Raw genomic sequence first — 22,732 nt, forward strand, 5'->3', positions numbered from 1 at the left:
TAAAAGAGGATAATCGATTACAACCGGACAACAACAGCTTTCGTAGATTGTTATAATCTACAGGCCATAATCCATGAGATTATGCTATAATCGCTGGCAACCGGTTAGGGCCTTATTGCTGCGATCTGATGCGCCGATCGTTGTACTGTAGTCCGTCTGTCGCAGTGGTCGGTGAGTGGCTCGAGACTGCTGTCGCTGGCTTTGGCGTCGCTCGAACAGGGCACACCACCACCTCTTTCTCTACAGCAACAACCTGCCAGCCTGTGGCTCCATTTTTGGTTTCTTGTACACTTCTTCCTACATCCTCCTGGAATATCTCACTCGCGAGTCCCCCCATCGCCATTGGCACCGCAGCCAAGAGAAAGATCATAGCCGCTTGCAGCCGCGTGGCAGACGCTTCCACGCTCCTCACCAGCACAGCACGGCGTCATTCTCAACGGGCAGCCGCGATTGTCCCACTAGCGATAACGACCATTCTGCCATTCCCACCACCATCCAGCAGTATCTGCTCTCCCGACATCGCATACGACAGTCACGCCGACCGACGTCACGCCCGCATCTAACACTCACTCTCTCCTTTGACCTACCTGTACCTGCGCCTGCACTCGACCACTCGTGCCGGACTCCGGACGAACTGGCCGACTTGTAGACATACCGAACGCTCGTGATCGCTCTTCAATATCTCACTACTGGCCTGGTCGGTCCCCTTGACTCCCAGCAGGAGCGTATGAGCGCCAGGGTAGCATTTCACGAACGCTTGGGCAACTGCCCGCCATCTTGCAATGTCTTCTCCAGAGCAGAATACGCCCGCCCATGCACTCACTAGCAATGCCTCTGCTCCGCCCAGGCGATTCACGCCTGTGCCCATAGAGACTACCACCAAATCATCGAGGACACGCAAGCACTCGCCAGAAAAGGAGGAAGCTCCAAAGATTAGGCGCTTTGCACCGCAGCCAATTGAGACATCTACAAAGTCATCTCGTGCGAAAGACGCGGCACCAGTAGCAGAGCAAAAGCCAGCAGTGCGTCGATTTGCACCGCAGCCAATCGAGACATCTACAAAGTCATCTCGTGCGAAAGAAGCGGCGCCCGCGGAAGAGCAAAAGCCAGCAGTGCGTCGATTTGCGCCACAGCCGATCGAAACTACGCAAAAGAGCAGCAAAGACAAATCTCAGGCTTCGTCGGGGCACATTCGTTTCTCACCGCAACTCGTGGAAACGACTTATGGGGGAAATAGGAAGTCTAGTAGCCGTGCCGGCAGCCGGAATCCTAGCCAGGACAGTGACGGTGCGTCTACAGTGGCATCAGAAGAAGCGACTCCTAGAAAGTTCACTCCGGTGGTCCTGTCCACCGCCAGACGATCTCGCAGAGCGGGCGACTCGAACGCAGCTAACTACCAGGACTACAAAACTGAGGAAGGCCATGTAATTCATGCTCGCGAGCATCAGCGTCATGCGGGTTGGAAAACTCCCGATCAGATTTCGCAGGCGTCAAGCGATAAACACCCTCACATGTCGCTCGAAGATCTTGACGCTCATCCTGAGCTGAGGAGACAGACGTGCAACGCGGATGGGAGTGTGTCGCACAGACCTGGCCTGATCGTAAACGAGCGCAAACATTCATTCCGATGTCCAGAGCTGGATACCATCGAGAGTTCGGAAAGTGAGCGTGATTCTGGCCATTCGTCCGTGTCCGCCTCTCCAGAACGAGGCTCACCAATTACTGGTTCTGATTCCTCATTCAACGAGTTTTACAAGCATGCGACAAGAATACGTGAGAGTGTGGACGAGAACTTCAGCCATTATTTGCTGCAACTCGAGGCAAAGAAGGCCAAACAGCGATTGCAGGAGGCTGCATTGGCTGCATTCCCCAATTCCGACTTTCATGAGCCCGTTCAGCATTATGTGAACGAGGAACAAGACAGCACTGGCAGCGACATGGAAATCGAAGACAGGCCGGTAACTTGGGCTGAATTTGATGAGGAAGAGTTTCTGTCCACGCGACCTCGATTCCGAAGGGAGAGCACGGGTCGAGTCCCGTGGGAGCAACTCGAGATGCAACGCCACGCCGAGCAAATGGAGCAAGAACGCAATGCCAACCGACCGACTGAAAAGAAGAAAGAATCGCACTCACCTTGGTGGAACCCAGCTGCTGGGGCCGCCTTTAATCAACCAGATAATGAAATGCGCTCGATGCGCGATCGTGCTCGTCCGCCGATGCTGGGAAATGACTTGGTGTTCCCGCGGTGTCCGTCACCTGAGCCAGCCCGCTTCGACGTGACCCAAGGGTCTGCCCAGCTGAGACAACAAATGTGCTATCTCAGCCAACAGTCTGAAAGCGAAAGTCAGAAGGGCGCTGGCGGTCTTTGGACTGCACCTGCAACAAAATCAGACCAGAGCGTCTCGTCTGCAGCGGCTAAGAGTCCTGCTAAGAGCAACACTCCTGGAAAAGGTCTTTGGGGGGGCTTCTGTGTTGGACTTGAAGAAAACGCTGCCGCAAATGGTCTTTCACCACCTGCTGGACCTACTGGACTTATGACACCAGCACCCCGTGCGGAGAACGTCAACCCATTTGAACAGTCCTTTGGAGGTCGTAACGGTGGAGTCTCCGTCGCACCACCAACACCTCCCGAAAGTGTCGACATGAACCGTCTCGACGCTATGCTCATGTCGGAGAAGCAGATGGAGGAACAGATTGAGAATGAGTTCCCAGATGAATTCGTTACTCAGGTGTACAATTATCTTTCACTGGGATACCCATCTCTTGCACGACCTTTCGACGAAGAGCTGTCCAAAATCTCAGGACTACCGGTGAAAGAACTTCGAGAAGACGACATCAAGGCCAAGCAGAGTCCCAAAGGTTACATTCGTCTTGGTCCCGACTTTGAGGGAGGCGGTGGTATTTTGAAAGCTTCCGACTGCAGGCGCTGGCAAGCACTGAAATTATATGTCCATGAATGGGCGAGGCAAGAGAAGAACATGGTTCCGGCTGATGCCACAGGAGGCAACTGGGCTACGGTGAACAGGAGAGGATCTTGGGCCATTTAAACGGATGGGTCCTGGTATTTGATGCGTTTTGAGTACAGCGTTAGTATGCACAGCAGCAGCGTGGCGTTACACGATGGGATTGAAGAATCGGCAGGCGAGCACACATGGGTTGGCTGGAGACCGCCGAACTTCCGTTTTTTTTCCCTCACTATTCTACTGCATGCTCTCGAGCGAGCAAGATCATGAACCAAGTCGTCGTCAGGGTAGAAGGAATTGAAATCAGATCAGCATGCAGCTTTTTCGACAGATATCCACGATAACGTGCACATTCATCTATTCACACTTCATTCTTCTCGGTTGGGTTTGGGGCACGAATCGTCTGAATGCTCGGTGTATGTGTCCATGGCAACAACATGATCAGGTAGCAGAAAGAAGACATGCTGCTGGTTCTCGGCAGCTGATATTCAAAATTTACAGAAAAAGAGGCTCCAAGTTCCCGCACAAGAACGGAAGCTCTCTCAAACATCGCATCACATCACTAAGAAGAAGCCTTCTTCTTCGACTTGAAAGAAGTACTCCTCTTCGTAACTCTGATCTTCTTCTTCTTTTTGCCACCGCCACCGCCCCCCTTTCCCCCGAGCTTCAGTCCACTCTTCTTCCCTTGTTTGGAACTTGCGCGATGACCTTCGAAAATCATTGGGGACTTTTTGATGAAGTCTTCAGGTCTCTTGATGCCGTTTCCAACCTGGGGTTTGTTTCCTGTGCTGGATTGATTTTCCTTCCCAACGTCACCGCCGCCTTTTCGCACCTTTGCAGCTGCTGCCCGTCCGAGTAATTTTCCCGTACGGCCCATCTGACTTGCTTCAGCGCCGGTGAGTTTTCGTTGGTATCCTGTTCCTGTCGATGGGCGGGCTGTTGGTCGTCCGGTTCCTGGCTTTGCGTTCTTTTTGGGTGCTTTGGCTCTGCTCACGCGCAGCTTTCGCGGCAGCATAGGAGGGAATTTCTTCTCGTTGAGCAATAGTGCCTGCTCCACCGCATTCTCGTCCTCAAATTGCACGTACGCGATTCCTTTGCCGACTCGCGTCGTGCTGTCACGGATTACGCGCACGGATTCGACTTTGCCAGACTTGGAGAATGTTCGCCATAGACCTTCTTCGATGTCGGCTGGCTCTTTGCCGCGCTTTCGCTTTTCACGCCCTTCTTCCTCGTTGGCATCCTGGATGTTTGACTCGTCGTCTACGAACCCGAGATTGCCGACGAAGACGCAACGTCTGTTATCGATCTTGGCTGGATGAGCGACAGAATCCACACGAAGGTGGCGTTCGAGTACAATGGTCCCGTTGAGATGTCGAACTGCTTCTCGTGCCAGCTTCTCGGTCGAGTAGACAACGTATGCGTTGGTTGATTTGGTAGTCGCATCCATGAGCTCTTTCTTGGCGAATGCTGCTTTCTTTGGTATAGCCGTTGCGTAAGGTGTAGAACGGAAGCGAATGGATTCGACCTTGTATTTCGTGCCGTCCTTGCTAGGTGGAAGCTTCTCAAAGAATGATGCGAGATGATTGAGCAGGGATTTGCGCGAGCTCTTGGAGGATATGGCGGCCGTGGAGACGTTTCCCAAAAAGACTGTTCGGTTGGCCTTCGAAAGCTCCTCATCAGCTGCGATCTCCGTCTCATGTTTTGGTGGTGGTGACATGGCCAGATCCTCATGACCATGTTCTTCATCTCCATGATCGTTTTCGGCCTCGTCTTGCTGCTCAGCGTCTGAGCCATCATCGTCTTCATCGTCATCCCCATCCTCCCCATCCTCGTGCTGCCTTCGTCTCTTTGCAGCACGCTCTGCCGCGAGTCGATCAGCCTCTTTCTCTTCTTCGCGCGCAAGACGGCTCATGTATGCATCTTCCAGCTCGTCGCCTGCGTCTTTCCTCTTCCGTTTGCGCTGGGGCTTCTCCTCTGCCGGAGCCTCCATGGCACCTTCTTCTGCACTTTCCAGCTCCTCATTCTCTGCAATATCAACATCATCGTCACTACCGACCTCCTCTTCTAGCTCGGATAGCTCCGCATCATTTTCTTCTTCCTCGTCGACATCCGATTCTTCCTTCGCGACGGGTCTTGGCAGGACTGGCGGTGGTTTTGCTTTGACTGGAGGTTGCTACGACACGGTCAGCATTGGTCGCGTTGATCCCACTGATACTTCTATCATAGCGACAGGGCCATTGCTCACCTTTACGGCGAATAAAGAAGCCAGACTGGAGTTGACAGTTTTGTCGTCGGCCAGCAGGCTGAACTGCTTTTCCTCCACGTTGACCTTTTCGGCATTTTTCGACTGTTTTTCTTTCTTTTCAGACTTCGATTGATCTGATTTCTCCTTCGATTTGGCCATTTTGAACGAAAGTGGTGTGAATGCAATTTTTCGCGATTCGGCGCACCGTTCGAGCTCGGCTTTTGGATAAGCGATGACGGAAAGGGTCTTGTTCTTGGTCCTACGCTACTTGCTACCCTCGCCCTCACACTGCTACCGTCCACCACCACCACCGCTGCGCGAACACTCAGGCATCGTTTCTTGATCCTCAGCCTGATATTGTCTACAATCTTGCTAGCTCATGCACACTGCTCAGCAGCTTGTCTCCCAGCACTCTGCATTTCCACCACCGTGCTCGAGTCCCACACCACCACCCACCGCGATCGACACGCTCTCTCACAGCTCTGGCTACCTTCAGCTGCCACAAGTCAATCGCTTCTTTCTACCGACCGCGAGAGCTTATACGACTAGACATTGACCACGCGCCGGGCTAGATTTACTGGCATTGCAGAGCAACGAGCTGGCCAGAGTCGCGGGAATGGCGTCGCCGGCCACTGCGCGACGCAGCGAGCCAAAGCAGCCAAGTAAGTCACCCTGTCTACACTGCATTCACTCATATCGCAGATCCTCCTTTCACGCTTCTACTCGGTCATGATACCTTTCTAACGCGAATTTGCGCAGAATTCCAGTCCCATCTCGACGCACAGCAATCGCCGCCCATTCAAGCCGAGAACCCTCGTCCCTCCATTTCACCTTTAAGCGCCAGAGCCTCTCCTGTCGCTGTTCGCGAAGCTGCACTTCAGAATGCGAACGCGCTCGACGAGTCGATAGATGGAAACATCAATGGTGCCGAGGTCGGCGACCAGGATGACGACCGCTCGAGCAGTCTGAGCGAGCCCGAGGACGACGATGAGGTGGATCTAGTACCCGGTACTGCTGTTGTTAATACCGAGACGTCTGGAGAGCTTGCCATACATCAATCGCTTGAAGTAGATTCTGAAGCAGAGACCGAGCGGCTCGACCAGACACCCACCAAATTGCGCAAAGACGCAGACATCACGGGAAAGACGCCCAGCAAGCTCAGCCAAGCTGCTCTAGCCGTTGACGATTTGTCAGACCCTCCTTCGCCGATTCCGCCGGCGGGTCCTGGCGCAGCCTCGAGCACGAGCACAATTGAGACAACCGGTGAGTGGCCTACGGGTCAAGGCCTGGAGCAAACTCAGGCGGATGATCTCCAAACAGGTCGGAAACGCAAGCGATCAGATACGGGAGAGAGCTCCTTGAGCAGCGCCGACTCAGACATCGGCGAGTCGCCTCGAAAGAGAAGTCACAGCTCTGCCGCTGAAGAGCTTGTCGCAGAAGACAGAGATACAGAAATACCTGCTTTGAACATCGAGAGTATTGTGGAAGAAGCGATTGTGGACGACTCTGAAGCTGTCGAGGCTGCACCGGCATCGCCTTTGGTAGGCGTTAAAGCCAAAAAGGGCCCGAAGCCCAAAGGAAGACCGAAAAAGGATGCTACCAAAGAGACAGAATTGCAGAAGACGGAAGAGCCAGTGCCAGAGGAGGAACAGAGTGAGGAGGCGATCGCGAAATCTGCAGAAGAGCTTCAGCGGCGACAGACGGCTACAGTGAACTTCGAAGACCTCGCGAAGCAGTTCCTCGCATTCCGCGAAAAGACCTGCAACGAGAAGCTCGCGGCAGTTGACGCTGAGCTCGAACTGCTCAACCTGCCTGTTTGCAAACATCCCGATTTTATGCGCCAAGTCGCGTGCGTCGATGCGCGGAGACAGAAACAAAAGCGGGAGGCCGAGGCATGGAGAAAATATAAGAAAGAAAGTCTGCGGACAACAACTTTGGGCGAGCGAAGTCAATTGCACAGTCAATTCTTCCAGCGCACACGACAGCTAAGAGAGGACGTCATGGATCAGCTTGGAAAGGATTGGTACGACATCCAGAATGAGCGTCGGCAGAGCAACCAGGACAAGGACGAGTTGTACGTCCGCAAATTCTCCATGAAGAAGAGCGAGCAGGTCAAGATCCAAGCCAAGTACAACCAGGAAGTGTCGGTGCTCAGCGGCGTTGCGAAATACGTCGGTTTCCCAGCTGCGCCAGAGATTACAGGCGCGGAAGGCGATTCTCTGGAGGACGATCTGAAGGCCATGAAGGTATGTTGGGCTTGTGCATCCGACGGCGTACACTTGCTGACCTCTGAGACAGATTTCGAAGCGTGCTCATCACTCCAGTTCACATGCCCAAACGGTCTACTTCCCAAACCGGGCTGCATTGATCCAGCCGCAAAGCGAACGCATCGCCCACGAGCAATTCATCGAGCAAAATCCGTGGGCGAGGCCTCAGGGTCCGATCCAGCACCACGGCACGCCGAACCTCACCCACACTCCGGACTGGGCAGCGGAAGCTGGTATCGGCGCGAAACACATTATTCGACAGTTGAGTGGTAGCGTGCAGCGGACAGGAAGTCCTTATATGACGCCAATGCAAAGACGACCCCCCTTGGATCATTCCAGCTCGGGCACAGTCGCGGTCAATAGTGACGGCGTCGAAGCTCCCTCGAGCTTAGCAGCAGCTCCGCCGACGGAGGCACGCACGCACGGGCATCCGGGCAGGGATCTTGCTTCTCCTCTCGTGATCGCCAAACATCGGCAGAATGGGGCAGAGCTGACAGGATTCCGCAATAGCTCGAATATATCTGGCGTCAGCACCATCGATGCGCCAGATTCTGCTGAGAGGGCGAGGGATGGCCTCCGAGAGTCACTGCCGGGCATGTCCAAAGAGTTGTCAGCACCACAGCACATTTTCGACACAAGTCAAATACATCGACTCACTGGCGATGTGAGAAAGCCGCACGAGGTATATGCGAATGCAAATTTCCGGCCTCAGGAAGGCGCATATGGCACGCCGGGACCTTTACCTGCGTCGAGTGGCCCGCCATAGTATGGTTGGCCTTTCATAGGCGCGGGGTATGGTTACTGGCGCGCGCCTTGATAGGCGATCATGATGGAATGTATACATGATGATGAATGGTGGTTGTAGTACTAATATTGGATTTCATGTGCATATGGGCGGTGGGCGGTGGGCGGTGGGCAGGCGATGGCATTGCAAGTTCAAGGCAAGATACCCCCGAATTGCTACTTAGCGTAACGTAACGAAAGCAAATCAGACATTTGTCTTGTGAAATCGCAATCTGCTTGCACGCCAATCGCGCTTCCGAAGCATGTGAAGTGCATGTCACTAGAAGTGTGTGGTGCATACGAGTCCCTTGTGAGGCTGACGACTGAGCGACACCCCCTGGCTGGCTGGCGAAGGGAAGGGAAAGCTGGTCAAAGCTAGCTACTTTCAAAACTTTGGGCCGCCTCGAACTCCCATAAAGCACGACATCGCACATCCACCGCAGACGCTCCTTTGCCTCTTGTCCGCTCGACATTCCATACACTCCTTGCCACCGACTGTTCTTCACTTCCACATTGACTGCGGCTGGGAACCGCAAGTCCTACGCGTAGCATCGGCGACTCGGCCATCATGTCGACACCTCAGAGCTCCATGCGCCAACGCGGGCCCAAGGATCGATCACGCCCGCAAACGCCCAGTAAAGAGGCTTTGAATGGCAAGATTCACGAGACGTGGGACAGTGTCAAGAGCACGGCCAGAGAGGCGCAGAAGAGCGATATCGATCACAAGATTGCTTTCTCAATCATCACCATTCTCGGCTTCCTGACGCGCTTCTGGGGCATCTCGCATCCAGACCAGGTTGTGTTCGACGAGGTGCATTTCGGGAAGGTGAGTGCACAGTCGTAGAGCAGGCAGCAGGTGCGCATAGAGACTGACCTTCAATGTCTAACAGTTCGCATCCTACTACCTCCAACGAAGCTACTTCTTCGATGTCCATCCCCCATTCGGCAAGCTCCTGTTCGCGTTTGCAGGATGGCTCGTTGGCTACGATGGCAGCTTTCTCTTCGAAAACATCGGCGACTCATACATCGATAATCACGTCCCTTACGTTGCATACCGAGCGATGCCCGCACTCATGGGAGCTTTGACTGTCTCCGTCTCCTATCTGATCATGTGGGAGTCTGGCTACAGCCTTCCCGCATCCATCCTCGCAGCCTCACTCGTCCTCTTCGATAATGCACACGTCGGCCAGACCAGGCTGATTCTCCTTGACGCGACACTCGTCCTTTTCATGGCACTGAGCGTGCTCTGCTATATCCGCTTTTACAAGCTACGACACGTTCCATTCGGAAGGAAATGGTGGAAGTGGCTGCTTCTCACTGGTATCTGCATGAGCTGCGTCATTAGCACGAAATACGTCGGAGCTTTCACATTCTTCAGTATCGGTGTACCCGTTCTGATCGATCTCTGGGATCTGCTCGACGTCAACCGCAAGCAGGGAGCACTCTCTCTTCCATTGTTCGGAAAGCATCTCGCCGCGAGAGTTACTGGTCTGATCGCCGTGCCATTCCTGATGTACCTTTTCTGGTTCCAGGTGCACTTTGCCATTTTGTCAAGATCTGGTCCAGGAGACGATTTCATGACTCCCGAGTTCCAGGAAACTCTTTCGGATAATTTGATGGCGCAAAAGGCTATTGGAATCGACTTCTTTGATGCCATTTCCATGCGTCACAAGGACACCAAGGTTTACCTGCACTCGCACCCTGACAGGTATCCGCTGCGATATGAGGATGGTCGTGTATCTTCCCAAGGACAGCAGGTGACCGGATACCCGCACAACGATACAAACAACCTTTGGCAGATCATTCCAGCTCGTCCCATGGACGGCCTGGGACATCCTGTCAAGAACCACGACATTGTACGTTTCAGACATGTGGTTACCGATACCTGGCTCTTGACCCACGATGTCGCTTCGCCATACTACCCAACGAACCAGGAGTTCACCACAGTGCCAGCCGACCAAGCCAATGGCGATCGCTTCAATGACACATGCTTTGAGATCAAGATTGACAATGGCAAGGATGGTCAGGAGTTTAGGACGCTGTCTTCGCACTTCAAGCTCATCCATGTCCCAACAAAGGTCGCCATGTGGACTCACACCACTCCCCTGCCAGACTGGGCTTATAAGCAAGCTGAGATCAACGGCAACAAGAACGCTCTTCAACCTTCCAACACCTGGTATGTTGAGGATATTCAAGGCATTCCGGAAGACTCTCCTCGCCTTGTGAAGCAGGTACGAAAGCCGAAGAGCATGCCATTCCTCAAGAAATACCTCGAGTTGCAGCGTGCCATGTTCTATCACAACAACGCCCTCACCTCCAGCCACCCATACGCGTCGTTCCCCGTCCAATGGCCTTTCCTGCTCCGAGGTGTGAGCTTCTGGACTGAAAGCGCGACCAAACGTCAAATCTACTTCATGGGTAACCCGATCGGGTGGTGGTTTTCATCAGCACTCTTAGCAGTCTTTGCAGGTATTATCTTCGCAGACCAGCTCTCTGTGCGCCGTGGCATCGATGCTCTCGACAGACGTGAGTCCATTCCCTCCTACTCAATTCAACATTCCTACTGACTCAAACCCTAGGCACCCGATCCCGCCTCTACAACAGCACAGGCTTCTTCTTCCTAATCTGGGCAGCTCACTACTTCCCCTTCTTCATCATGGGCCGCCAACTCTTCCTCCACCACTACCTCCCAGCACACCTGGCCTCCTGCCTCGTCGCAGGCGCAATCATCGAATTCATCTTCAACATCGAACCCCAAGAAGTCCAAAACCTCGTCTCAGGCCAACCAATCGTCGACGGCAAAAAAGGAAGCAGAGCGCAGGCCGTTCAACGTTTCTCCAAGCCTATCCGTGAAAGAATTGCCGGTCAAACTCTCCTCGCTACATGGGCAGCTACGGGTGTCGTGGTTTCTGTCGTGGTCTGGAGTTTTTGGTTTTTCAGTCCTTTGACCTATGGAAAACCTGGATTGAATGTTGATCAGGTTTTGGCCAGGAAGTGGTTGAATTATGATTTCCATTTTGCCAAGTAAAGGAAGAAGAGCAATCGATGGGGATGCTGGATGAGAGCAAAAACGACAGTTGTGGTGTGATGATTATGGAGTCAAGTCAGTTGAGGGAAAGGCATATTCGGCGGCGTTTAGCGCGAAACGGCTGAACGGATACGATAATAACAGCGAAACAACAGTAAGCTTTAATAGAGTCTGAAACTAGGCATTTCTCAAGTAGAGAAAACCGCACTGAAAAAAAACATTATTAATTAATTTGAGAGCTCCAGCTGTATGAATAGGTAGGTACTGTGCCAACGCGACTCTTTTGTTCGCTATCTCGCTCGAAAATCTTGAATTGGTACCTCTCGCTCAATGCTGATGCTGATGCCGATGCTGATACTGAATTATATATGAGCTTGCTTGCTTGCTCGCTTGCTCGACCTTTCGCATCTGGCAGCTCGATTCCATTCCGACTCAGGCTCACAAATCTTTGCCTCAGTCGATAAAGCATGATGGCTGTATGGCAATCGTACGCAAGAGTCGCTTTCGAAAGAAAAAAAGGGATCAATTCCGTAAAAAAAGCTGGTGATGGTAGGAGCAAAAGAGAAGGCTATGCTATGCTATGCTATGCTATGCTGCTGGACTCGGCGAAACTACTTCCCGCCAGTGCTCCTTCCGAGTTCGCCAGAGACGCATAAGCGGAATCGTCGGTTAACTTGGGTTTGACGGCGAGCCAGTGATAGGCCGTCGTGATCAAACGCGCGCGATCGGCTTCGATAAAAGCATCGCAGTCTTGAGTGAGGCGATGGAAAAGCTTGTTGAAGTGAGGTGGAAGTAGACCCATTCGGACAGCGGTCACGATTGTGGCTTTTAGTCGCTTGAAGTAGCCGTCTGCTTTTTCGATCAGAGGTGCTTGGAGACCGGAGCAGGCGGTTGAGGCGTTGCTGTGTTCTAGGACTTCGAATCCGGCGGTTTCCATTGCGTCGATTATACTTTGGGGTGTTGGGGTTCCGACTGCGCCCAGGAGCGGTTTTACCCTTTGCATGAGGGTTTGGTGGTGTGGGTTTGTGGGATCGTAGGCGGGGAGACTGACATAGTCCAGAATGGAGAGACGGGCGCCGGGTTTGAGGACGCGATACAGTTCCTGGAAAAGTTTCGTGTGGTCTTTGGCTAGGCTGAATGCTTGGATCTCGTAGAAGCTATCGAAATGGTTTGTCGGGAGTGGGAGCGGGAGGTCGTTGAAGTCATGAACTTGAAAGTGGTTGGACAAATGCTGCTGTTTGTTGAAGGATTTCGCGCTGGTGATCTGGTCCGGGTCGATGTTGAGGCCAGTGATCTGTGTTCCAGGTGCAACTCTGGATATGTGAGCAGCTACTCGGCCACGACCACATCCAAGCTCAAGGACTTTGGCATTCGGGGGTAATTTCAGCTCGTTGGCTATGCGTTCCTCGTAGAGAATTTGGTTCATGACTAGGTTCTGTGAGAGGTCGATTGCTGGAGGAATATACATTTTCTCGACTTCGCCGAGGGCGCATAGATGGTTGAGAACACTGTAGTAGTCGGCCAGACATTCGCCTACTTTTTTCTGGTAGTTGGGGCCCAACGCATCCAGCATCAGCTTCTCATCTGCCCAGTCCAAGGAGTAGATCTGATACGACTTCATGAAATTGTCGACTTGCTCCGGGGTTAAATTCTTCAACACGCGGAAAGATCGGACCGCAGTTGATATGCGCCTTGACAATCTGACATCTCGAGATTTCTTGCTTAGATCCAAGTTTGTTGTGGTTGCTTCCTGTTCAAGGTGCGCAGTAGCCATGCTGGTTGTCATATCGAAGTTGCGATCGGAAGTGGTCCAAGTGGAAAGCTCAATAAGAGTAGATATTCCTCGCGACTCCGGTCAAGGCTCGTGCCGCGCCACAGTGATGCAGCTGACGTCGTCTTGGAAGCAGATGTGCTGTCTGCTCGCGGTAATGCAGGGGCAACGATGCGAAACAAAACGAGCGGAAGAAGACTTGATTTTGTGTGCCAAGAGTCATCATGGCCTCGCGGGAGATGCATGTTTGCTGGAGACCAACGGCGGCACAAGTCCTTCGGGGCTGACTGGCATCCATCACGCATAGAATAGTGCTTCCTCCCGCGCCGACTACTCCTATGGGCAACATTGCAGGGCTTCGCGAATCATACGAGCTTGGAGCGATTGCTGCATGCAACGGTGCATCGTCTCGCAGCTTCGCGCATACCGGTCGCCAACAGCCGGCGGATCCTGTATAGGAGGCGAGGGATGCAGTTCGGCAAGTCAGCACTGAAGGCTGCAGCACCACGTCGCGATACATACATGTATTGAGACCGGGAAAAGTCAAAGAGTGACGTCGCTGCTTGGTGAGAATTGGCTTTCAGGGCTTTGTCTGGGCGACAGGGGTGCAAGGCAAGGCCTAGCCGAGATGCACGGCTAGCTTTAAGAGGCTACGATAACCACGATGAAGACGGGACAAAGCAATATACATGTGCAATCACCGTTTTGGGGTATCTCCGCTAATGCTACAGTAGACTCTCATACCTGTCCAAACCATTCTTCTGCGTGCTCGCAGCACCGTTTTTGGGCTGCTGCTGACCCGCGGCCGCTGTACTGGAAAGCGTGTGGTTTGCAGCAGGCGGTGGCGGGATAGCGAACGATGGCCTCGATGAAATGGCCGGTCTCATACCATTATTCAGAGGCTGCTGCTGCTGCTGCTGAGGCTGATGCTGTAGAGGTCTTTGTGCCGCCCACGAGGATGTCGAATTGTTGTTCCTGGCAGCAGACCAGTCTATACTGCCGCCGGCGTTCAAGGCGGGAGTCGCCACGGGTTGGGAAGAACGACCAGGCTGCAGCGGTTGTGAGAATTGGCTTGTCGGCGTCAATGTGCTGTATGCAGCGAGATCTGGCGTAATTGCCCGTGTCGGCGCGGCCTGAGTCCGAAGAGAGGATTGCCAGGAAAATGTAGGCTGTGCTGCGCGGCCGGAAACGGATGAGTTTGTGGTCGATGGCGGAGATGTCGGAGCGCTCCAGTCATTCATCAAATCGTTGTTTTGTGCAGGCTTGCGCCCGGAGACCAGTGATTCGAAATCCACTCCATCTCCATCGCTATTTGCACCTGCGCTGGACGATCCAATACGGCTAGCAACCCTTGATCCAGGCGTCGAACCACCATTGGTAGTCGACAATTCCTGCAGCTTTCTGGTCTGCTCTCTTTCAATCTTGCTGCTCATACTTTTGATCAGCGCCATAAAGGCTTGAAACTGCTGCAGATTAAGCAACGGTCCGAGACTCATGCTCCAGAGGATTGGCAGCACATCCATAGCCAGGAAGTCCGTATCAGCCACTTCGGCCACCTGCTTGAACACTTTGAGAGCAGCCATCATGACGCCTGGCTCCTTCGTCTTGATGCCCTTCAAAAGGGGAACGACCTTTTCTTGGACTGTGTATTTATCGAGGATCATGCTGCTTGATGCAGCACTCGTTTTCTTGTCAGATACACCGATACCATTCAGGCCGTCGTCGCTGCTGCTTCCATTGCTATTACCACCACAGAGCGTGCAAAATGCTTCGAGACCACGTATCTTGATAGCCAAGCTGCTCGTTTTCGCAAACACTTGGGCGATGACGGGGAAGAGCTCGTTCTTGATCGTGCTGAAGTCCAGAGACGGTAGGAGGAATGGAAGTGTGCTAAGTCCGGCGTCGACTAGCGCATGCGTCGTTGATTCAAGTGCAACAAGCACGATAGGTAGTATATCATCCCTAAACTCCTTCCCAGAACAGTTCTCAGTGACGGTTTGCATATTCTCGAGCAGAATCATCAGAGCAGCTTCTTTGGATGTATCCTTGTCAGCCGGCTTATTGGTGATGAACACTTCTCTAAGCCTGGGCACGACTTTCTCTGTGAACGCCCGCTTTCCAGTTGGCATGACTTTCACCATGGCGAAGACATTTGTCATGATTGGCGCAAGCAGTTCCTTGTCCTTGGTCTCTTCTAGGAGAGCAGGGAGCACCTTCTTCTCAAGCACGCTCTTCGGAAATTGCGGCATGATCTTCGGTAGACCTCGCAGGAATTGCATTTTTTCGTTTGGCGTTTTGGCAGGAAGCGCCTCCAGGAATCTGATGGTGGATACCAAGATATTGTCAAAATAGCTTGCTTCTTGAAACTCCTTGGCAGAAAGACGTTGCGCAGGCCGTCGGGTTATCAATCTTGGAAGTAGTTCGGAGGCGAGCTTTGGAGGCAAAGGGTGAGTGGAGGGTACCAAGAAGTTGTTGCTCTGTGTCGGTACTGTAGACGAACTGGAGAACACTCGTTTGTATGACGACAGCGATCCACCAGTGCTTAAAGGCGAGGTATGAGGACTATTGTAGAGCGCTATGATGATCAGACCCAGCGAGAACATGTCAGCCGACGCGGCAAGACTATTGTCAAGGACGAAGTCGGGACTTGTGTAGTCAAGGTTCAGCTGAACGCTTCGCGGTAACCTGGGGTCGTGGTTGAGCACTTCATGGAGACTGATCGGATGTAGAGATGTTGCCGCCGTACTACTTTCATGCGGTCCCGCGAACGCAAGGCCTGATATCTTCCAGTCGCCTTTTGCGTTCACGAGTATTGCTTCCGGGGTCAGATTAGCGTGCACTAAGCCAGCACTCTCGTGCAAGAATTCGAGGCCCTTTGCCAGTTGTAGCAGGCCCTTCTGTATCTCCAGTTCATCGATCTCAAGCTCCCGCCGCCTCCTCGTGCCATCAGATTCTTCCACGACATATCGACTGGCTCGGCCGCCGGATCGTTCCTGTTGATCCTTCTCTTCGAGGAGACCTGCTAAGCTGCTCACCACAGACTCGGCCACGAACATCAGCCCTCCTTTACTGGTCTCTTCCACTGGTTCTGCGAGCTCCAAAATTGAAGGATGTCTTAGCCGGGCTAAACTACTCGCTTCCTTTTTCAATTGTTCAACGACTTCTTCATGCGCTCTTTTCAGCGAGCTTGCGCTGCTCCTTGCGCCAAAGCCAGCACCGCTTTGTGGCTCGAGACTTTTCCTATCGAACACAAATACAGATACCGCCTTGCCAGTCTGTTTCCTCTTTGCGTCGAATATCTTCCATGGTCCAGCTGTCGACGACGGTTGCGGCGCTATCGTGTAGTTGCTCGAGATATTTGAAGAGAAGGATTTCAAGGCCGAAGAGAACATTGTGGCGGTAGCGGAAGTGACATATGAATAGAATGCGAGTCGATCGTATGCGCGAGACGTCTCAAGTCGTTATTGACAGGATGGCGGATATGGGTGTTCGCGTGTGCAGCTGAGCAGTGTTTCCGCAAAGCTACAAGCTATTACGCCGTCGCTCAACGCTCTTTCAGATAAGTACTGAGCAGTGCGTACATCGGAGCTGCGTGTGCTCGATGGGTCTCAAGTCATCGCGGTATGCATTGAAACGCCGATAGCTGAGGAACACATGCTCGAGATTGAGGACGCATTGGAGCCCTCCCATCATCCCCGCCCCTCCCGCATATGCTCTCTTGGCATTGGGCAAGGTGAGCGATGCTTGTCGGTGGGTCTGCTGACTAATGACCCTGGCTCTCCAGCTCCAGCGTCGACTTTCTCGAGACAACAACACTCGCGTTCACAGCAATAGTGCGCTGGAAATTCAACTCTATGCCAGCGCGCCACGGTTGGAGCACCGGAGAAGGGCTAGTCTCTACCGGCTGTCGTCCTCTCAGTACATCCCGCCTGGGCAATGCCGCCAACGAGAGCCTCGAATGACTTTGCTTGCGCGCAAAAAAGCGGCTTCGGGCTACACGCAGGCACAGAAATGGTCGAGGTACTTGCGGAATGCAGTCCCATTCCCGCATGTCCCAGTCGCCGTCATTAAGCTTCGACTTAGGCTTAAGCAGTGACACGCTGGGCAGTGAAGAGGTTCGCCCGGAACAGGCCGACGCTTGGCAAAGTAGAATCCTTCTTGGTGCTGTCGATCTGGCCCAAAGCGTTCCACGGAGGCGCGCGTGATAGCGCTGCGGGGAAGAGAGAGGTCCAGAAGCGGATGAAGAAGGTGGTGAATCGAGCAGGTATCTCTCCATTTTCTTCCTTCTGTATCAGATTGACTTGTCCTCCATTGCCTCATGCGTCACATGCAAGATGTCTCATCAATAACAACCCCGCTGCCTATTATCGGATGCTCTGGAAGTGCGCGAACGTCGGCGAAACACAGGGCTTCATCGGAGCAATTAATAACTAATCGACTATGAACGGTCGCACGGCTGCCGGCAAAACTGCAGGTACTGGAGGTGAGAAAGCTTGGGCTAGTGGTCGTGTTCTCACTGCAGAACAACGCGCGCGGAAACAGGAAGTCGATCGCAAAGCAAACAGGTTCTTGAAGAAAGAAGTACAGGATCGCCTTGCGCTGCTGGAGGCTCGGGTGCTGCAACTGGAACACACGTCAACCGAAACACGGACTGCGAACCCCAATCCAGGCCTCAGCCCACATGGTATTGCCTCCAGCACCAGCTCTAATGGCGCAGAGCTGAGCATAGCACCTGATGGATCCATATTGACCGTGGCCGATAAGGTCTCAAACTGGAATGTGGCAGCAAGTAAGTGATTGCGCGCTTTGTATGTTGCAATGCATCGCCCTGACCGTCATAGATGCGGCTGGCTTTGCCACAGGTGTATTCGATGCTTCACACGCAATGACCAGTGGATCTAATTCTGGCGGCTCTGTCGACGACCATTATGCAGCAGGCCACTCTGTCGCTGGCGCACCGAACGACCCAGACCAGGAGGAATTCGTCCACCCGAGCAGAGCCCATCCAAGCAATGGACATCCGGAGCTCACAGGCGTGTACACAGCGGCCAAGCCCGTGCCGTCTGGTCGCGATGTGACAATGTTTCTAAATAACTTGGTAAATCACATTCGCATGTTACCACCGGATCGCGTCTGCTTCGAGGATCGATACAATCAGGATGTCATCATTAATGCAGTGTTGAAGGGCTGGAGGTACTCACTGAACCGCTATGACCAAATCTGTCCGCTTTGGGAAGTGCTCCAAACCGTGGACTTGTGCTTGTTCAAGGAATGCAACCTGATTGAGAGGCTAGGATGTCTTCGGATGTTGCATAAACGATACATATTTGAGATCAGAAATACGCCGGTGGCAGTGGAGGGACCGCTACCGGTCTGGTATCAACCACAGTCAGTATAGCACGTATGCGCAATTCACGTATTTGACTAACGCACATCAGTATGACGGAGAAGTTAATCGCTCATGATCCTGTGATCGATCATTTGACCTGGCCAGCACTGCGAGAAAGGTTGATGTCCACAAAAGTCGATGTTCTCACAAATAAGTTCTGGGCCTTGTGGGTGAGGAATCTCAAAGTAGCTTGGCAGTACGAACCTATGGATGTGCTGGCTCTCTCCTCGGACTCGTCCTTATATCAGCTGTCGAATCAATTTGAAGGGGCGATACTGAACATGGCGAACTGGAGAATGGACGTCAATTTCTTCTACGATTTCCCAGGACTTGTCGACGATATCCCTGCAGCAAACTACATGCCTCTGAGGACTTTGACACCAAAGTTTGGTCTTGTGGAGCGTGCAAATGCAGATCACAGGCGGCAGAGCAACACCGAACAGCAGCAGCAGCAGCAGCGAAGACCAATATTCCCTATCAACACGACCACATCCCAGCTAGTATCCCAAGCTCAGCCAGATCCGATGATGTACCAACCTACTGGGCAGCCGGTCCACGCCTGGACGGATTTCTACCCATTCGAAGCTCATTGAAGCACTTATGCACAGAAGTGGCGAGGTAGTCATCAATACATGCTATAAGGGATTTTGGGAGACACCGAAAGAAGAACGCATGTCAGACGAAGGCGATCGTTCTCGCAGGTCAACGCAGGATGTCAGCCGGAAGGGCTAACAGGACGCAGCCCAGTGTCAGAGCAGAGAGATGGACACGACAAAGGAAGAGAGCACGCTTTTTTCTACGTCGATCACCCGCGCCGAAGACGAGAGCTACGAAAATTGTGTACGATCTAAAGAGAGAATTCCACCGCATTGTTTTTGGGCAGTTGAGAAATTCAAGCATACGAGATCCCGCCATCAGCCTTGGAACTAGAATGCAGAGCGCATACAGAGCAGATGTGCTACAACACACACATTCACTAGCAGTGCCGGCCCTTCATTGAAGTCGCCTCGCCGAAGGCATCTCCCAACGTTGCGAGCATCTCAGTATATATAGTCCCAGTGGAGACGACATTGACGCGCACAGAAGCCATATGTCTAGCCAGGGCTTCAGTCGCTCCATCCCAACCGATGAAATTCGCAACTCCAGGAATTGGGTTATGAGCAAAGACCTCCAGATGTCAGGGTAATTGAAGATCTGGAATCGAGCCCGGTTTGGCGCAGAGAATACAATATTCGCAAATACTTAGTAGTAATAGTTCTACATATCGGACGTTCTATTAAGATTAGAAAGCGATTTGCCTTTGTAGCTGTTACTTGCGGTGTGGAGTGGACTACCTTATAGTGCAATAGCCTCTTCTATTATATATTTGATATTCTTTTCTAGTGTTATGTATCTTCGTGACAACAGGAGACCCTTTGATTGTTCTCAAATCTGTATGAGTTGATGAGTCAGCTCGCCTCGACTCCGAGCTCGGCAAGAACAATCCACAAGCAACGCGCCCTACTACTTCGCGTTTTACTCGACGACTGTGAGCCATTGCGACTTGTAGCTGATGAAAAGGGTCGGCGCAGGAGGCTACAGTGTGTTCTCGCTTCCCATAACCATCAATGGCATCCTCATTACGAACGCTCCTGCCGCGGAGCTCGAAGCAATTCAGCAGGAACTTCTCGAATACCGTGCGGTCGAGTGGTAGTAATCTTCAAAGACAACAGCGACGGCAATATAGTCTTCGCGCGCCCGATGCAGGAGACCCAAGATTAAGCAAAGTTGATGCCGGTGCACTCTCCATCACCAAAACCACAACCCCGAAACCAATCACTCCAAATGAGGAGCTCATCTTCGGACGAACATTCACAGATCACATGCTGTCGCTTGAATGGACAGCTGCAGACGGATGGCTTCCACCACGGATAACACCCTACCAAAACCTCTCACTAGACCCTGCGACTTGCGTGTTACACTATGCATTCGAAGCTTTTGAAGGAATGAAGGCGTACAAGGATAAAGATGGGGACGTGAGGCTGTTTCGACCAGACAAGAACATGGCGCGAATGAACAAGAGTGCTGCCCGGATAGCGCTTCCCACATTCGATGGAAACGCTGTCATTGACTTGATCAAGCGCTTCGTCAAGCTCGAGGAGAGATTCATACCTTCGTGAGTGAGCTCGCGACTCGGGGCGGGCATACGCATACTAACGAGATGGACCAGACAAAAGGGATACAGCTTATACATCAGACCCAACATCATCGGAACCCAAAGAACGCTCGGAGTGGGTCCTCCTGGCAGCGCTATGCTCTACGTGATCGCCTCTCCTGTAGGGCCTTACTACCCAACAGGTTTCAAAGCCGTATCACTAGAAGCCACTGACTACGCCGTTCGTGCCTGGCCTGGCGGTGTAGGTGCAAGCAAGCTCGGTGCCAACTATGCACCATGCATCGTCCCACAAATGCAAGCCGCGACTCGTGGCTTCCACCAAAATCTCTGGCTTTTCCGCGACATTGACCCGGATACTGGCAGAGAGGAGGACTTCGTTACAGAGGTTGGCACCATGAACTTATTCGCTGCGATTCAGAATAAGGATGGACAGAAAGAGCTCATGACTGCGCCGCTCGATGGCACAATTCTTGAAGGCGTGGTACGAGATTCTGTCTTGACACTGGCGAAAGAGCGACTCGGACCTCGCGGCTGGAAAGTGTCTGAGAGACGGTTCCCGATGCGTGAACTCGTAGAAGCCGCGAATGAAGGCCGCCTGCTTGAAGTTTTTGGGTCTGGAACTGCGGCCACTGTGTCTCCTGTGAGAGCGATCTCTTACCAAGGCGAACTGGTCGACTGTGGTCTTCCAGCTGGTGAGGAGGTCGGACCCATTGCTTTGCAGATGAAGAACTGGATCGAAGGCATCCAGTACGGAGAGGAGGATCATCCATGGAGGTGAGTGATTCTCCAAAGATCGAGCGAGAGCCGCATACTAACTTCCTATCAGCGTGAAAGCATAAGCATTGCTTGCAACGGACCCACATGGCTTGAGGAGCCTATGCTGCGCATTCAGAGGCAGCATTGTGGCGTTGTATATTGCCCCATAGAATCTGTATCTTACGACTCAAGGCGCCCAGAGGCCGATGCGGTCACTTCAATACTATTGACTTCAGTCTCAATTGCATTCTCCCGACAGCGAACCATAAGCTCAAGTGTGATATGTATTCCCGCGAGTCGTCGAATGTCTTATGACTATCGGTGCTGCTCGTCTTTCTGAACAGCTTCTATTACGACTTCTTTGATCTCTAGATTGGTTACAGACCGAGCAGAATGGTTTCGGGGACCCGAATCGCAAAGCTTTTGCCCCATCATCTACAACGCACCTTCCTTCGCCTCAATCCCCCCTCAAACCTCCTTCTCACGACATCTTCCCCAACCTCACACATCATTCGCCTTATCCACCCCCATCAACCTCCCAGCAACAGGATCCACACACTCCATCGCAGAACCCAATTTCTCCCCCCTCTCATCCTTCCCCAACAAAAAAAAACCTATCTCATTCACCGCCGTCCTCTCCCCTACAGGACTCGTCCCTTTCGTCACCATGAAAAACTCCCCCCTCACCATCACGGTCCTCTGCTCCGTATCCACAATCATCTGCTGTACTTCGTTTGGAATCCTGAAGCCATTTTTGAGAGATGGGTGATGAATTCCGACGCGGTCTTGGAGCCTCGGAGACTAGGTGTGCGGGATACGAAGGTTCTGTGGCCCCAGGTGATTTTGAAGGTTGGGTGGAGGTTTGAGAGGGTGTTGGAGGAGGAGGAGGAGGGAGGTGATGAAGTTTTGGGCGGTTGTTTGGAGGGTTGGGTAGAGAGGTTAGGGCATGATGGGGTTGGGGTTGGGGGTTGGTGGAGGGATGGAGATTTTGATGGTGAATGATATTGAGTTAGGTAAGAACAAGATGTCTCAAGGGATTGTAGATTTTCGAGGTCTAGTCTGGAGTAGAAAGGGGAATGGAAAGAAAAGTTCGACCGGAGGAGCAGTAGAGCTGGATGACACCCGCAGAGTTCGGATACATGTATATCAGAGCTATCGGAGTGCCTAGACCGAGTTGGTGGGCGAGTAATAATGTGGCGCTCTGTAGCTTGCTCTGGGAAGTACTGTAATACCAAGGCCAGGCTGAACTGCTTCGGAGAATCGCTGCTTAGCAAGTTCTATGTTCGTGGGAGTTGGACCATACTTCAGAATATCGGGGATCGGCAGCTACGCAAAGTAGGACGGCACGAACAGTGCAAGCTGTTGGGTTTGCGTT

General features: G+C 52.7%; 8 protein-coding genes across 8 annotated transcripts; 5 read left to right on the forward strand and 3 right to left on the reverse strand.

Moving 5' to 3' along the window:
* Window positions 1-179: 179 nt before the first annotated feature.
* On the forward strand, window positions 180-3,326 carry MYCFIDRAFT_209436 (uncharacterized protein). Its single transcript, XM_007922516.1, has one exon. It carries the CDS (start codon window positions 783-785, stop codon window positions 3,045-3,047), a length of 2,265 nt encoding a protein of 754 aa, XP_007920707.1. The 5' UTR covers window positions 180-782; the 3' UTR covers window positions 3,048-3,326.
* Window positions 3,327-3,786: 460 nt separating this feature from the next.
* Window positions 3,787-4,641, reverse strand: MYCFIDRAFT_22137 (uncharacterized protein; the record flags this gene model as incomplete). Its single annotated transcript, XM_007921480.1, has 2 exons — window positions 3,787-4,155; window positions 4,228-4,641. Coding segments are annotated over 2 exons (783 nt in total), but the record flags the coding sequence as incomplete, so codon positions are not given.
* Window positions 4,642-5,824: 1,183 nt separating this feature from the next.
* On the forward strand, window positions 5,825-8,241 carry MYCFIDRAFT_84239 (uncharacterized protein; the record flags this gene model as incomplete). The annotated part of the gene is made up of 3 exons (XM_007922388.1): window positions 5,825-5,870; window positions 5,968-7,454; window positions 7,507-8,241. The coding sequence occupies 3 exons, from the start codon at window positions 5,825-5,827 to the stop codon at window positions 8,239-8,241; spliced, it is 2,268 nt and encodes a 755-aa protein (XP_007920579.1).
* Window positions 8,242-8,812: 571 nt separating this feature from the next.
* On the forward strand, window positions 8,813-11,515 carry MYCFIDRAFT_53876 (glycosyltransferase family 39 protein). Its single transcript, XM_007921890.1, has 3 exons — window positions 8,813-9,084; window positions 9,149-10,784; window positions 10,838-11,515. Exons 1-3 carry the CDS (start codon window positions 8,827-8,829, stop codon window positions 11,284-11,286), a joined length of 2,343 nt encoding a protein of 780 aa, XP_007920081.1. The 5' UTR covers window positions 8,813-8,826; the 3' UTR covers window positions 11,287-11,515.
* Window positions 11,516-11,869: 354 nt separating this feature from the next.
* Window positions 11,870-13,060, reverse strand: MYCFIDRAFT_84237 (uncharacterized protein; the record flags this gene model as incomplete). The annotated part of the gene is made up of 1 exon (XM_007922387.1): window positions 11,870-13,060. The coding sequence occupies one exon, from the start codon at window positions 13,058-13,060 to the stop codon at window positions 11,870-11,872; it is 1,191 nt and encodes a 396-aa protein (XP_007920578.1).
* Window positions 13,061-14,325: 1,265 nt separating this feature from the next.
* On the reverse strand, window positions 14,326-16,449 carry MYCFIDRAFT_114886 (uncharacterized protein; the record flags this gene model as incomplete). The annotated part of the gene is made up of 1 exon (XM_007922517.1): window positions 14,326-16,449. A coding segment is annotated over one exon (2,124 nt), but the record flags the coding sequence as incomplete, so codon positions are not given.
* Window positions 16,450-17,497: 1,048 nt separating this feature from the next.
* On the forward strand, window positions 17,498-19,039 carry MYCFIDRAFT_84235 (uncharacterized protein; the record flags this gene model as incomplete). The annotated part of the gene is made up of 3 exons (XM_007922386.1): window positions 17,498-17,846; window positions 17,920-18,445; window positions 18,496-19,039. 3 exons carry the CDS (start codon window positions 17,498-17,500, stop codon window positions 19,037-19,039), a joined length of 1,419 nt encoding a protein of 472 aa, XP_007920577.1.
* Window positions 19,040-19,984: 945 nt separating this feature from the next.
* Window positions 19,985-21,579, forward strand: MYCFIDRAFT_53873 (uncharacterized protein). Its single transcript, XM_007921889.1, has 3 exons — window positions 19,985-20,601; window positions 20,656-21,375; window positions 21,428-21,579. The coding sequence occupies exons 1-3, from the start codon at window positions 20,054-20,056 to the stop codon at window positions 21,438-21,440; spliced, it is 1,281 nt and encodes a 426-aa protein (XP_007920080.1). The 5' UTR covers window positions 19,985-20,053; the 3' UTR covers window positions 21,441-21,579.
* Window positions 21,580-22,732: the final 1,153 nt, after the last annotated feature.

This window comes from Pseudocercospora fijiensis, assembly GCF_000340215.1.
Source record: "Pseudocercospora fijiensis CIRAD86 unplaced genomic scaffold MYCFIscaffold_1, whole genome shotgun sequence".
NCBI lineage: Eukaryota > Fungi > Ascomycota > Dothideomycetes > Mycosphaerellales > Mycosphaerellaceae > Pseudocercospora > Pseudocercospora fijiensis.